The sequence below is a fragment of the Argiope bruennichi genome, chromosome 3 (assembly GCF_947563725.1).
Source record: "Argiope bruennichi chromosome 3, qqArgBrue1.1, whole genome shotgun sequence".
Classification (NCBI taxonomy): Eukaryota; Metazoa; Arthropoda; class Arachnida; order Araneae; family Araneidae; genus Argiope; species Argiope bruennichi.
In genome coordinates, this window is record NC_079153.1 from 137,954,921 (window position 1) to 137,970,092 (window position 15,172).

Sequence of the window (15,172 nt, forward strand, 5' to 3'; positions counted from 1 at the left end):
TTCATAGCATTAAAAATGTAATGTTATAAGCTTTAACATAATGCTAAAAATATTTTTATGCGATAGCATTTTTTTAAGATATGATCATCCATTTCCATAAGTAAGCCACAGCGATTGCCCACCCGGTGACAGTTATGTCTCTTTTCGCACTCGATTCAACTTTGTTCGATGCCCATTTCTGGATTTCCTTCTTTCATATGAGTGAATAAAACTTTCGGCGAGCACAGTCCAGGGCATTTCTAATCATATTTTATGGCTCCATTAATGAGGGACGCATTGAACGAAGTGAAGCTGTAAAATGTTTCCTCGAAACAATCTGGAACGTTCGTACAAGACTTTGTTCATACTTGATGGTTGCGATTCAACAATAGGTGATATGAGCGATTTTTGTTCCACGTGCGATAGCTTCATATAGGCAGATAGGCATAACAAAATATGGATCGAATAATATGCAATTCCAAGGAATTATTTTGAGTGTAGTCAAAACCAGAATTAAAAAGTATTTCAAAAAATTATAACAATTAATTATAGCACAATAAATGATAAGTTAAATTCCCGATACGGTAAGGACGTATCTCAACTCACGACAAGCGCAGAGAACTGCAAAAGACGAATATTTCTTTCCTTGGCAAGCGTCTGGATCTGGGGAGTGACGGGGTCCACTATCACCAGCGACTTCAGAGACGGCAGATCCCCGACGTTCCGCAGGACCTTCAGGGCGTTCTCCTCGCTGTCCGCAATCACCACCGACAGACGGGCTGCAACGGAAAATCGTCTAATCAGAAGGATTAGCGTTCTCGAATCGGAAATCATTATACCTAAGTTTGTAATAATAAACTTAAAATTCAATCAGTATTAGAATGACCATTAATAAGTTTTAATTTCTGAATTCGAAATGCAAAACCCTTCATGAAGTACTGATATTTTTTATAATAAAATTTATTTCCCATATTATAATGCAATTTAAAAATTTCTGCTGTATATATTAATAGGTTGCAAAATGTTTCGTTTTCGATTCATACGGAATAAAATGATAAATGAGCTGAAAGGATAGAAAAACCTCGCAACTTTTTGTTTTATTGACATATAATGTCGATTTTAATTTCATCGTTTGTCAGTTTATATCGAGAGAAAAAAGAAAAGCAAATGATGCCGAATTGGTAAAGATAAAATTGAGTTGCACAATAAATATTCCTTTATGAATCACAAATAACATGTTTTTTAAAATTAAAAATGATAAAATTCAATGACCTATTATTAGACACAAATAAGAAGGAAATCCAACTTTTTTTAGGTAAACTTTAGAATAGCAGATGGGTCTCCGGTAACCAGCTGTATTGGTCTCCCCAAAACTTTCTCGCACACTCTCTAAGAAAGGGGAATCTATGTTTGAGACACAAACCGCTTGAGATCGACACAGTCGCAATCACAAAATCGGATACATTTCATTCACTGCGCATTTTAGTTACGGCATCCACACTAAAGTAAGGACCGACAGACATCCAATCCCTCCCCGGATGTGACTCGAAATGGGATGGGTGTCTACACTATAGATGTTAAATCTGCGCATCCCTCTACATCTCTTTGTAGTTACCGCTTTCACTTGCAGTTTCATTTCCACGTCATCTGCATTAGTTTCGAACCGCCGAACATAAACTCTTCCTCTAAAATTCCCTTCCTGAAATCGATAATGATTTTGATAATAAAGATTTCGGTTCGTGTTAAATGAAAACTGAGTCTGTATTTTATGTTTGGAATTCTTTCAGATAGTTAAAAGCCAGTTTCACTTTAAAAAATATAAAATTCTTATTGTAATTCAACGCATGTGCATAAAAATACTTCTAAAAAAATCAACTTTTTGTTAGAATTATAAAATTATATCCAGCTTTGTTCCAAATAAATTTATATAAGATATTTACTATCTTATATAAATTTATTTGGAAAAATATGAAAAGAAAAATGAAGTCGCCTGAAATATCTTGAAATTTTTAAAAAGTATGTATATTTTAAACTATTAAAACTAATATATTATGTTTTAAAGAGTTTTTTTAAAAGATATTTGATGTATGGTGGCTGGAAAAAAAAGATAGGGTTAGCGAATAAACCGAAATGAAGTTTAGAAAACACTGCTCATTTACAACATAAATCAAACCAATAATATCGGAAGCCGTCCAAATTAAATTTCTTTTTATCTGAGAAACTTACGCAATTCCAAGGACAATAAGCTGTTTTGTCCATTATACACGATTAATCATTTGTAGTTTGCTAGTGGGGGCCTCATTTTGATACGTGTGGAGATTTTAAAAGAAAATGATGCGCAGTTCCACTCGAACCAAACAGTTGGCTTTTTAATTCGCGAGCGAGGAAAGGGTTCGATCAGACGGAGGCGGTTGCGTGCGGCAAGAAATGATCCACATCAATCAATCGTTTTGCGATTTTTCTGGAAGACTTACAATATTCACACCACTTTTTTCCTTTTTCCATAACCGAGAAAATACTATGATTTCAACAAAAGTGCTTTTAGCCAAAAACAGAAATAACATTAATAAGTAAGTATTTGTTCTAAAAATAAGAAAAATAAAATAACACAATATAATAATGAGGAACAAAGATTCTTTTTATAAAAAGAATAACAAATTTTCGTCAAAACGTATAGTAAAAATAAACCACATCGTTTGCATTAATAAAATTAAAGTTAAAATTTTCAGTCACATTTTTTTTTATTAAAAACGTTTGCCTTTATAAACGAAATATTAAAATCGTTTGAGTGGCCCTATTTTTGGTCACAACTTTTTATTCTGCACAAATATTATAAAAAATGATTAAAATATAAAACATTAAAAAATTACTAAACTTATACAAAAAAGATAATAAATAACTTCTCTCTGTTAGATACTTAACTCCTTAAAAAAATTAATAGATAATATTATAAAATGTAGTAAGCGTCGAAAGATTATAACTGGCCCTATCGTTTTTTTCCACCATTGTATTTTAATGCATATGATAAATTTAATGCATATGATTTCTTAACCCGAATTGAATAATTCGTGAAAACGCCAATAGAATCCACCGTACCCTTAAATATTAAAAGAAAATTGTAACACCACACACAAATAACAAAACACACCACACACACCACCACAATAACCAGCTTTGCTTCACCATACACACATGGGCCGCAGTGGCCTGGTAGAAAGGTCTCGCCTACGGAACCAGAAAGCTTCAAAGTTCGAGACCCAATTCCATCCGAAGAACCGCCGTGATATGGTGCACGTTAAATCCGTCGGGGCCGAACTTTTCCAAGCTGGTGTAGTGTGGTGTGGGAGTTTGGAGAGGAGGTTCCAAATCAGGTGTCGTTCTCGTCATCTGGCAGCGGTTCAAAATGACGAGGCCCGTCCCAAAATAGCCCCAGTATTGCTTTAAAATGGGACGTTAATATAAGTGAAGTAAAGTAAAGTCCCCACACAAACATAACAATCATCACAGCAATTCTTCACACAGTTTTCATACTTTCATTATATGAAACGATACCATTTTTCAGTGTTCTTTTGAAAATGAACAGTGATCTTTTTCGAAGAATTAACAGCTTGGAATAGCGGGTAAAAGGAGATTAAAATTTTGACGAAAAAAATTTACTCTCAATTCAATGCTAGAAGCGTTCTCTCAATCTCAACGAGTTCAACAGTTTAAGACAGAAACGATGCTATTTGAACCACCGATGCACCATCAGTTAATGAGAGATAAGTTCGAAGCCGAACTGTTCAAAATCTTTGATGCAATCATCTTTTCTGAAAATAGTAAACTTAACAGTCATTTCGTAGCTATTTAATTCAAATTTTGACACATTTTAGTTTTGCTTAAAATCGCCTGATATAAAATAAGCACCAGAATTGTTCTTAAATTATAAAATCGGGAATGCCATGGTTTAATGGAAATTAATTCGTAATTTAGAGTTACTCATTTGACGAAAATTTTTTAGAACGTGATATCGAAATTAAAAAAAAAAAAAAATAAATAACAGCCGTTTTTTTTTTTTTTTTTCCTGTATTTTCAAATGAGGATAATTTTCTTCAGAAGCGTAGACTGTTCTTGGAACGTAAATTTTGGCATGGATTTAACATGATTATTTATAGGTGCATTTTTTCAACTATCTTTTTCAAGATCAGTTTGCGTCTTAAATTTCCTTCCATTTTGCTTTTATCAACTTGTCCATGTGTATACTATATTTCAAAAAGCTCCTCGAACTCTCCGGTTCTTAATCATTACCTTAGCCAAAGATTTGTTTGAAATTCTTCCAAAGATATCTTATTTTGATTTGCTTTTTTTTTCAAATACTACTACAAAGAATTGCTTATGATGAATGCTGTTTTCAGAAAGCTTTGTCAACCCTTTCAACCGATTAAATATGAAATGACTGTCATTCACAAAAGCATAATCTATTAAGATGTGTTCTGCTCATTTCCCGAGATGCCTCACTCGTGCATGACGCAACTGGTAAAGAACATAGAATGAATTCGTAATGATATAGTATATTTTTCACCTTGGTTTATGATGTACAGCACCGACTGAAGCCCCAGAGTGAGGTAGAGAGGCACGACGACCATGGAATAAGCAGAGCAGCCATACAGGGTGAGCAAGAACTGAAAGGACGATATTTATATTCAAATCATATGAAATATTAATATATATGTTTTATATTTTAATTAACATGAAGATATTCAAAAAATTAAAATATATACATTTTAAAGTTTCATTATTTTTTTGAAAATCAAAAAAGACGAGTGCATATCTATATCTTTATACAGGGTGATTCAGAACCAATGAGACAAACTTACATTATGGGTAGAGGGCTCCAAGACAATTCAGAATTTCATAGTGCTGCAAGGTCGGAAATGCGCCCTCTAAGCAGCACAAAAACTGTAAGGGCGCTGAATTGCACGTGTGAAAATTCGCTTCTTTACAAACGTTTGGGTCGACAAAGCTGGAGACCATGTCCTAAGATTTTACTTCATGTTACCTTATTTGAATAAAAGGATAAAAAAGGAGACATTCATTTATATTTGATCATTCGAAGATCAAAGAAAGTCTAGACAGAACTTGTTAAAGAACATATTTCTTTGAATACACTGCGCCCTTCGATGTGATTTCAGTGTTATGAATCTCAGCCACTCTTGGAACGTCACTTTGGATCGGGCACGGTAGTTCGATGGATTGGTTTGCGACATAGCCGGGCCTACTTGAATTTTCAACTGGAGTCATGTGAAAGCAAACGTATACGGAACCGCTGTCATATCGCCAGTACTTTTAAAAGTGCCGGAGAAGACCAAGATACAGCAGGAATGTTTTAAAATACTTATACAATTTCTTATCATGCAGTCCGAAATTCTAAAGCATCTTTACTTTTTACTAAAGCATATCTCGTGATTAAAATGCTTTGCTACAATAACGATTGCTGCTTACTTCTATCTGCTCTAACCTGTAAAAGAAACATTTTCGAATATTGTATGATTCCGATGCCAACAGCTGTTCCCATAATTTATCCTCATTTTTGCTAAATCATCTTGCATTCCTTAAATACATAGGGTAACCCAAAACATTCTTCAAATATATACTTTGAATACAGAGCTATTTCAAAACAATTGTCAATGGAACTCGTATTAACTTTAAGCGAGAAATGAGTACGATAAACTTTATGCGAGCGATCGAACAATGACGCAAGTATGAATCGTTGTTCATCATTGTTGAAGTACCAGCAAGGTAAATTAATAAGGTATCTGTCTGGGTTGCCAAGTCAGTTTTTGACTAAAAATCACAAATTTTTTTTATTGTTTCCTTTGAAAAATCAATTATTTACGTTTCCAAATCTGTGTTTGTTTTGCTTCTACAATTATTATATCAGAAGATATAGATGTTTCTTTAAATCAACATTAACGAAAGCGAAAACGGAAGTAGTACAAAAATAACCGGAAGTCAGGTTGTGAAATGTGAATGTTTAGGGCATGTTCAAAAGCGAGTGGTTACTCAATTGAGAACTTTAAAAAAATCCAAAGGTCTCGGGGGTAAAGGAAAGTTTACAGGCAATGTCATAAATAAATGACAAAACTATTATGGCGTTGCAATAAGATCCAATGTTGGTAATTTATTGCAGATTCAAAGTGCAACACCTGCTGCATTTGCTCATGCCTGTTCCAGTAATAAAAAGCCAATGCATCGACAACGCCCAAAGGGAAAGGATTCTTGGTGCAAATACCAACGTGCACTTTCAGAAGGTAGAAATATAAAGGCTCAAGTATAGGATTCCCAAAAAAATATTATGAATATTATTAAGCCTACACATATTAAATTATGTTATCAAAATCTTCTGAAAAAATGCCTTCATGGGAAAACACAAAATGTCAATGAAAGTTTGAACAGTCTATTTGGACAATTATTCCGAAAAATACGTTTTTTGAGTTGAAAATTTGCGTTTAGGGACTAATATAGCTGTATTGTTATTCAATGTTGGTGTTTTACTGGCATAATAGAAATTTTTAATGAATTGGATATTATTACAAGTCATCACAGGCTAACACAATACAGTAGCTTCGACAACGAGCGAATGGTTGCTGCAAAAAGACATTATTTGCCTGTGACAAAATTGTCCAGAAAATTTAAAACGTGCTGTTAGAAAGAAAAAAAAATTAATAAAACAGAGTATAAGGAAGGCATTTGCTACAAATGTGGTGAATTTTAAGTGTTTAAAATGAAATATTATTTTAGATGTATACTAAAAAAACTTTAAATGCCTTTTTTCAAAGAATGTGTTTTTTTGGTAAAATTTTACTACGCAAAACATAGTTTCACAAAAACTTAGGGATATATTTTCTTGAAATTTCGTATATATATTCCCATAAGTGTTATGAAGGCAATGAATTAAGGATTTAGGCCTAATATTAATAGTTTTTGATTTTTAGCACTTTATTGACAGTAGTACCTATGATTTTTACAGTATTTTTACCATAAAAATGCTCGAAGACCCATAACTTTTTTTCATTTTTATATTTTTCTTAGCTTTTAGTTTATTGCCTTTATAAGTAAAATAACTATGTTGTGTGGAAAAATAATTTAAATTGGGGAATTTGAATTTAGTGTAGAGTGTTTTGCGTTTTGCTCGAATTTCATTAAATTTTACCTAAAATATCTCAATTTAATTAATTAAATTATTTAAAAAATTTCTAATTAATGTTATTCATTGTTTTAAGTCATAATCATGAAGAAAATCTACTAAAATTGATAATCGGAGGCGTTTTTAAAAATGTGCCTCCGAAACCAGGCAGATATCTTAATTACTACTGTTGGAATGCCGACAAGGTAAATTAATTTAAAAAAAAAATTTGAAAAAGTGTAAAAATTTAATCAGCTAGCTTTATTTTCTTACGAATAAATTTTTCAGTCGCTGCTTGCTGTCACTGTCTGTGATGGAACGTTTCTATTCTTATTGAAGTACGGAACTGTGTTCTGTCATACAAAAACATAATTTCCATTCATTTGGTGAGTATCATTGTTCTAAATTTTCTTTTTTCAAAGAACGAATGCTTCACAACATCGTGTCTTGCCTCTACTGCAAATACTGAATTTAGTTTGAGCGAATAACAAATTACAAGGTACCTGGGTGGAAACGTTGATACTCATCGTTTCGAAAATTTGGGAGTGTGTAAAATAACGTTGTTTACATGACTTCCGAGCTCGAGTTAGAAAATTAAATATCCGACATACGATTCTGGAATGAAACGGAATCGACTGATATCATTATCCAGCTAAGAGATTTGCTGGGAATCGTAGTGCATAAAGTGAAATAAAATACGTCATTGTTAAGATGACTCATACATACTTCTTGTTGGTTAACAGCAAATATTCCGACGAAACTGTCATTTTGAGGTTTTAAACCCAGGTGTATCAATCCAGATCCTATCGCTTGAGTTCTTGAAATTACCTGTAAAATAAATTGAAAGAAAGCTTAATCTTACGAAAGACAGAAAATTACTGCTTGCTTTATTTTCCCCCTTCGATAACAAATTCAACTCGCAGACTCATTTTAAACGAAAATTAAATGGTCTAACTGAAATAAGAAGGACTTAATATCTGTTGATGCAATTTTCTTACCTCTGAATAACTCAACCATTCATATTCACCGCTGGCAGGGTTCTTGGAGCCGACGCAAGGTCCGTTGTCTACAAATAGATTTAAAAATTGATATTATGAAACAAAGATTACAAAATAGATGCTGGCAGTTTCCTGTTAAAAGAAAGAAAGAAAAGCTTTCAATTTTAGCACAAGTTCCAGAATTTTCGGAAGGTATTTGAAAAGCCATGTTATTAGAATAAATGATATTTGAATTTTGAAGAAGTTACTGCAAACCATCATACTCCTTATTGACTTTTGTGTAATAGCATTCCAGTGTAGTAAATCACTGAATACAAATATTTCTATATATACAATTCAAAGTTAGTTTAATTTAATCCTAAAATTACTGTATTCTTTTAGCTGGTAGAAAGTTTATTACATTATTCTTAAAGCTTGTTGCACGCACTATTTCATGGCTCTTTTTAATTTATTGGAATAACTGGCTTCAAAATTGCATATCGAACATAGGAGATATGGAAATATATTTCCGAATAAAGTCGCTGAAAGAAAAAAAAACTTACCTGAACGCTATTAAAAAGAAAAAAAAAAGAGTTCATATGTTTGAGACTTCCTTGCACATCTATTTATTTCATTTTCTCATTTTTATGAAACTCTTATCAACCTTCGCTGATAAGAAATCATTATGCCAAGTGCTCACTCTAATTTTGGCCCAATGAGTAACTTCTGGGTACTGAACTTCCAGTTTGAAAAGTCCTTTGAGTGACGCAAAGAATTATGTTTTACAAACCGTTTTTCAAGACCATCTGGTTCGATCAAATTTTAGGTTTCATGGCAGTTAAACTATCAATATGGAAAGCATTCATTGGAAATAATTGTTGCTTGCATAATAGTTGTTAGAAAAATCCAAAAAATGACGGGAAAATGAAGTATCTTTTTCTACATATTTTTAAAATAAAGTATTTAATACCAGGTGAAAATGAAATGCTTACACAGAGGTCATATCAAATAATATTTAATTAAAAGGTAAAATGGTTCAATAAATATATATAAGGTTAATATACACAAGAGATAAGTCCTTGTCAATGCAAGTTTATAGAGTTAAGAGATTCCTCACAGTGTGAATATTTCGAGATCATTTCAGTATAATTTTTTTTATATGTTAAGTCAAGGGAGAGTAATAGCACTCAGCATTGCTCTGGTGGACAATTTACTTTTTCCACAACAAGCAATTTAAACTGACACCTGAATAACTCGGTAAGAATTTTCTTTGTTGCACTATCCACGCAGGCTTAGGAATCTGAGTTACGTTTCAGCTCAATGAATATTTCTCTGCTTGTCTTGCTGTTGGCGATTCCTTGGAAAAGGAGCAAATTTCAGATTTTGTAATCAACATTCATACTCGAACTATTTCAGTAGCTTTAATCCTGTTCATTTTCTTTTGCTCGTATGCCTACTCATTAGAATTTATTCTTTTTTTTTTTCGAAACTTTGGAGCAAAAAAAAAAATGTATATATTACAATTGCACTTAGAATACTAAGCTAAAAATTATGTCCATTTTAAGAAAAATGTTTCTTAAGAGGGCTGTAGAAAAATATAGTAGAATAGAATGCAATGAAAATTTTTAAAAACAATGATCTAAAAAATAGCATTTTATTCAATAACTAATTTAAAAAAACTGACGTGAAACATATAATAATACAACAAATGGATCATTCGTTTAAGCTTTATCTTTAAAAGTATTTTATTCCACTTTTATTGCTTTCTCGCATACTAAGAGAAAATATTGTAATCGTAAAATAATAATTAATTAATTAATAAATAATAAAAATAAATAAATAAAAAAACTCCACCGAACTTGACTTTTTTACGAATTACCTCCCGAGTTCGACAAACATTTATCTGCTTGTCGTTCTGTCATCATTTTGAGTACAATAACTCAAAAATTCCTTAAGTTAAAAGGACGGAATTTAGTGTGCTGTCTCTACACCAAATTTATAGATTTCTAGGAAATTTGGACAAAAAGAATTCCTTTTCCTCTCTTATCATCAATCAGAAAGTGAACACGATAACTACAAAATGCAGACACTCTAAAATTTTTAGCATCAAAATCATAGATATGTATCAAGTAAATCCATCAAAGTGTTGATCGTTTGTCGGTCTGTACATTATCGTGCATGTAAACGCCATAATTCGGAAGCGCAATGATTTAGATAAATGAAAACTGGAATGTGATATCATTATTAAAATAGTCAACAATTTTTATATCATGGGGAGGGTGACAACGCTTTTTTAGAGGAGTGTGCGACAAAGTTCCAAGTAAAGCATTTCTTCGTTTTGGTCTTTAATCTTAACTTTTCAATGTCTATATTTCTTAATTGCCATTCTGGGAAAAATAAATTTAACTAGAACAGACAGTTATATATAGACGGTGATACAATTACGCCAAAATGGTTTGCGATTGAAGTTGCATTAAATGAAATGAAAACAAGGAAAATAATATAGAAAGAAATGCAAAACGTATACTGCGAAATGAAAATCATACTTTGAAATTATATTCAAAGGAATTAATTTTTTTTAAAATCCTAATTTTAATAGTATGCCGAGAAACTAGGGCAGATTTCTGAATAAACGCCCACAACTCGTTTAATGACGAGCGAGTGAAATAGATTTCCAAAATATGGCACCAATCTATTCAGCCCTGAACGAAAGTGACGAATGTAATATAACATTCGGTCATCTATTTCAGGAGAAGCGTTTTACTGAATTTTAGTTCCCATGTAGCTAATGTCTTCTCTGACACTTTTTTAGACGTAAGAAATAGTATTGACCATGCTGAAAGAAAGTTTTATTTCTTGTGATAAGCTATTTAATTCTTGTGTGTACCAATTTTAAAAATGATACATCCTAAGATAAAAAGAAAATCTAAATGAAACAATTTTTTTCTCTAGAAGTTATTCTTATTATTTACTTCAAAATTATAATTAACCATGTTTTTATGTTGAAATCAAGTTTCCTATTACAAAATATAATGCTGCGATTTTATAATTTTTCACATTTTAAAATTCTTAAAATTTAAGTAGGTTATTTTATTTCATTTCAATTTGAATTTACGACGAGAAGTGACAGATTTGACTTTGAAAGGAATAGCACGATCGTAAAATGTACCTAGAATGAAAATAATTCAAGATTATAAGGAAAGAAAAAGAAATCCCAAGTACACAAGAAGACTTACTGGAAACCTTTTCTCCATGGCGCAGGCAATCGTAGACAGTATGGACTTCCGGTGATCCGGGAATTTCTGCCACCAATTTGTTGGGGTCTTCCAAAAGCACTGAAGACCGGATGCGTTCCAGACCCTTAGGGGAAAAAAATCAAATAAGTTAAAAATATATGTTTCCGAGATCATCAGGGACTAATTTTGGTATCTTGAGGCAATAGGCAATGTAAATTATGAAGCCCCCTTTTAATAAGTAGCCAATTTAGTTTCACATTTCAGTACATTTTTAATAAGTTAATGATTCATTTTTAGGTTAATATGTTTTTATTTTATTACCTTTGTGAATATGCATTTTTATTATATGTTAAATATATCCGGGCAAGAGTTGGTGGTTCAATCTGATTAAAGGGAAAAGAGGAAGAGAGAAAACTCACCTTTCGAATATGCTTAATTTTACAATGTTTCTGGGCATACAGTAATTTTTCTTGCTCCATTGTTTGTGCGGAAATAGATATTGTCTGGTTTGCGGACTCTAAAACACGCAATATATAATTGCTCATGTGAGAAACAACCCGTGTCATTTAAACGCACAATTCTAAAGATTGGCTCTGAGCTTTGTCGATGGTGATTGCAAAATTCAATCGAAACGAGAATTGGAATCTCTTAAATTGAAATGGCACACATCTATTGGAATTATAGGAATGCGAAGATTGAAGACATCTTCACTTTTGAAAGATCTTATCAAGATTTTTACTTCTATGACAGTGTTATTAATTTTTTTATGGCTATCTGCGCGATAATGCAAAGATTTGCCTGGTTGATATTTAGTAATATGATAAAATGACATTTCGATCTTCAAATGCTGCCTGTTCGATGGAATCCTTGGCAGATCGAAAGAATTCAAAAAAATTCTTTGAATAATTTTCTTCCACAAAGTATTGTAATCGGACTTGTACCTTACTAAATCACTTAGAACGTTCGACTTAATAATATTATTCATAGATGCCTTTGTAATTTACAGCAAGAGTAGTTCATTCATTCAGACAGTCCAGATTTTTTAAAAATTGATCTCATTATTGGCAATACTTTTTTTATCAATTATTTTTTCACCTCAGAAGAATTTTTGACTGCAGAAGTTATGAGACAATGAGGTCAGATCAATCAGTTCTGTCCAACCTATCTGTTTCCGATTTCAAACAATTGGTAAAAGAATATCTCACCTGATCGATCGTTTTACAGTTCGACATGCATATTTGTAGTGGCACATTGTCTTTACGTTTCGCCACAAAGTAGAGTATTTCAGGTAAACATTTATTTCGATCACTGATGTCAATCGAGGAATTGCAGGTAATGTTTAACTAAAAGGTTTTGCAAGCATTCCTAAAGGGTCTGATGTTTCTACACTAATCTTGCCATCATCGATGATGAGATTCGCGCGATTTTTTGTATGTCATTGTATATTCATTTCAAACAACAAATTTGGATTTCTGAAATACTTTGCAGTGGAATGAATAATTTTTCCAACTTGCAGTCTTTCTGACATTCTGATAGCAACGTCGCAGATGTTTCGGAAGCAAAGACTACATCCTTTTGGAATGAAACTTCTGCCAGAATCTATCTAATTAGGAGTGTTTTACCAATTTCTCCGGGCACATCTAATGTTTTATCTGCACTTTTATTTACAATTTGTATTATTTTATCTTAAATGCATTTTTTGCTGACATAGCAATGTACTTTTTGCTAAGGAATATTTGAATGCACATATGACAAAAGATCATCTGTATTATAATTTTGTTTATGAGACATTTTTTACATCGAACGAAGCAGTAGCAACTTGATTCGGTTATAGGACTCTCATTTAATTGAGAACTTTATCTGTGATTTTTAAGCGCAAATCTTGAATCATTACCACCGCTTCGTCGTAGATTTTCGCCGAGAAATCCATGTTCATACTTGAATTTTCCTTGCGTATTGGACAGAGAATATCTTTAATCATATGATATTTAAATTATTCCTCATAAATCTGTAGGAGGTGAGGGAGAGCAGGTGGTCAATATGATTGCAGATAATGCACACATTTGATTTGGATGTGACGTGTCGTGCACATGTCATTAATGCATACAATGCCAGTTTCTCAATGTCGGTGGTTTTCAATAAATTCAGAACTAGATATGAACTGTGGAAACTGGCATTGTAATGCTGTTTACAATTCCTAATTACTGGAAAGATGCTGGATCGGGCACATTTATTAACAGCATGCGAAGAATGAATCATTCATCTTGACTGGGATGCCCAGGGTACAATCTGCCTGTTTTAATTTCTATGATTTCTATATAATATGCTGGATTGTCCGCCAACTCGCTTTCCTCGTTTGTATCGTTATAAAAGCGAATATGGATCAATCCACCAATTATCTACTTCAATATAACCGTTTCCGCATTTCCATGATTGCTAATTCATCACCATCTTCTGTGCAAAAGATACCCATAGTTTCCTGCGACTGGTGCTTAAGAGATTCTTAGAGCATTTCTCGCCTATCTTGCAAGGTGAAACTATATTCAGTGTACCGCAAAATACACGTATCCTATTCTCGTCTCGACTTCATGCAAATCCTTATCGACGTCGACATCGGGTATTTCAGCGCATCGTTTGAAACGATTTAGTTTCAGAGCCAGATTTGTATATGGGCATGGATTGCTACAATCCTTCCTTTTACCATTCTGCTGAGTGCACAAAATGAGCGCATTGATAAAATGCATAGCTCAAGTCCAACAAAATGTCACACGAAATAATTAAATAAAAATGAAAATAAATCGAAGTTCATGAAAATTAAATTTAAGAATGCAATTATAAAACATTGAAATGCAGTCGCAAAGTAATCAGTATAGCGTTTGTTGCTTTTAACTCCGATAGATGACAACGTTTAAAACGGCACTATCTGTTTATCATCAAAAACAGTAAAAAAGAGGTATTTTTTACACTTCTATGTAATAATCCGTATATATTCGAATGCAACCTTGTGTCAAAATTTCAGAGCAATCGGTGAAGAAGATTACCGATTTTGAACGTTTACATTTTTATTCCTGTAGATCATGACTACAGACTGCCTGGAATCCTCGTTTGTACACAATATTATTGAAGCAGGCAATCCGTTTTATTAATAACCAAGTGAATGGAATGAACCCGACCAATGACACTTTATAAAGCGTTAATATTGTACTTATCATTCACATAATTTCCGTTTTTTACAGTTAAATAACTTCGACAACTAGGAAATTAAATTTTTTTTAATCGACTTGCTTGTGACCCCTTCCAAGCCAATGGTCCTAGACAACTGTTCAGATGGAAACCCGCCACTGGAGAACAGAAGTTTTAATTTTTTCAAAGGATGAATCAGGATCTAAATCCGTAACAGGTGTTCAACTATTCTTTCGTAGATACTTTTAAAATACCAAATTATTTTGCGTTGAATATGGAATATGGATTGTGCACAAACTTTAATCTTTTTGTCCTGATAAACTAACTGAATTTGCTTCCATCATGCTATTGAGTTCATGTAAAGAATTTTTATCACTGTTATTTTCAGATATACAGGGAACTTATATTTAATCATTACAAGATTCAACTTCGCATATAAGCAGTTCAGTTATTAATAAAATGATTTTGTTCATTTAACCAACAATAATTAAAAAAAAAGATTTAAAAAATACTTACGGCAAATATTGTATTTTTATAAATTATCAAACAGCTTTCAAATCCTAATTATTATTACGGATTCAGGCGAGAAATACACCTTCTGAAATTTTGCTTCTTATTATTTTCAGTAGATA

The 15,172-nt window shown here is 32.4% G+C and overlaps 1 protein-coding gene across 2 annotated transcripts in view; it reads right to left on the reverse strand.

The window, feature by feature from the left end:
* Nucleotides 1-15,172, reverse strand: part of LOC129962578 (long-chain-fatty-acid--CoA ligase 1-like) — a 57,067-nt gene that overhangs the window by 29,667 nt on the left and 12,228 nt on the right. For both annotated transcript variants that reach the window (XM_056076370.1, XM_056076368.1), the window contains exons 2-6: nt 11,358-11,481; nt 8,143-8,210; nt 7,871-7,972; nt 4,541-4,640; nt 586-758 (exon numbers count right to left, since the gene is read on the reverse strand). In XM_056076370.1, the coding sequence (XP_055932345.1) occupies nt 586-758; nt 4,541-4,640; nt 7,871-7,972; nt 8,143-8,210; nt 11,358-11,481 (567 nt within the window). The remainder of the gene's footprint in view (nt 1-585; nt 759-4,540; nt 4,641-7,870; nt 7,973-8,142; nt 8,211-11,357; nt 11,482-15,172) is intronic.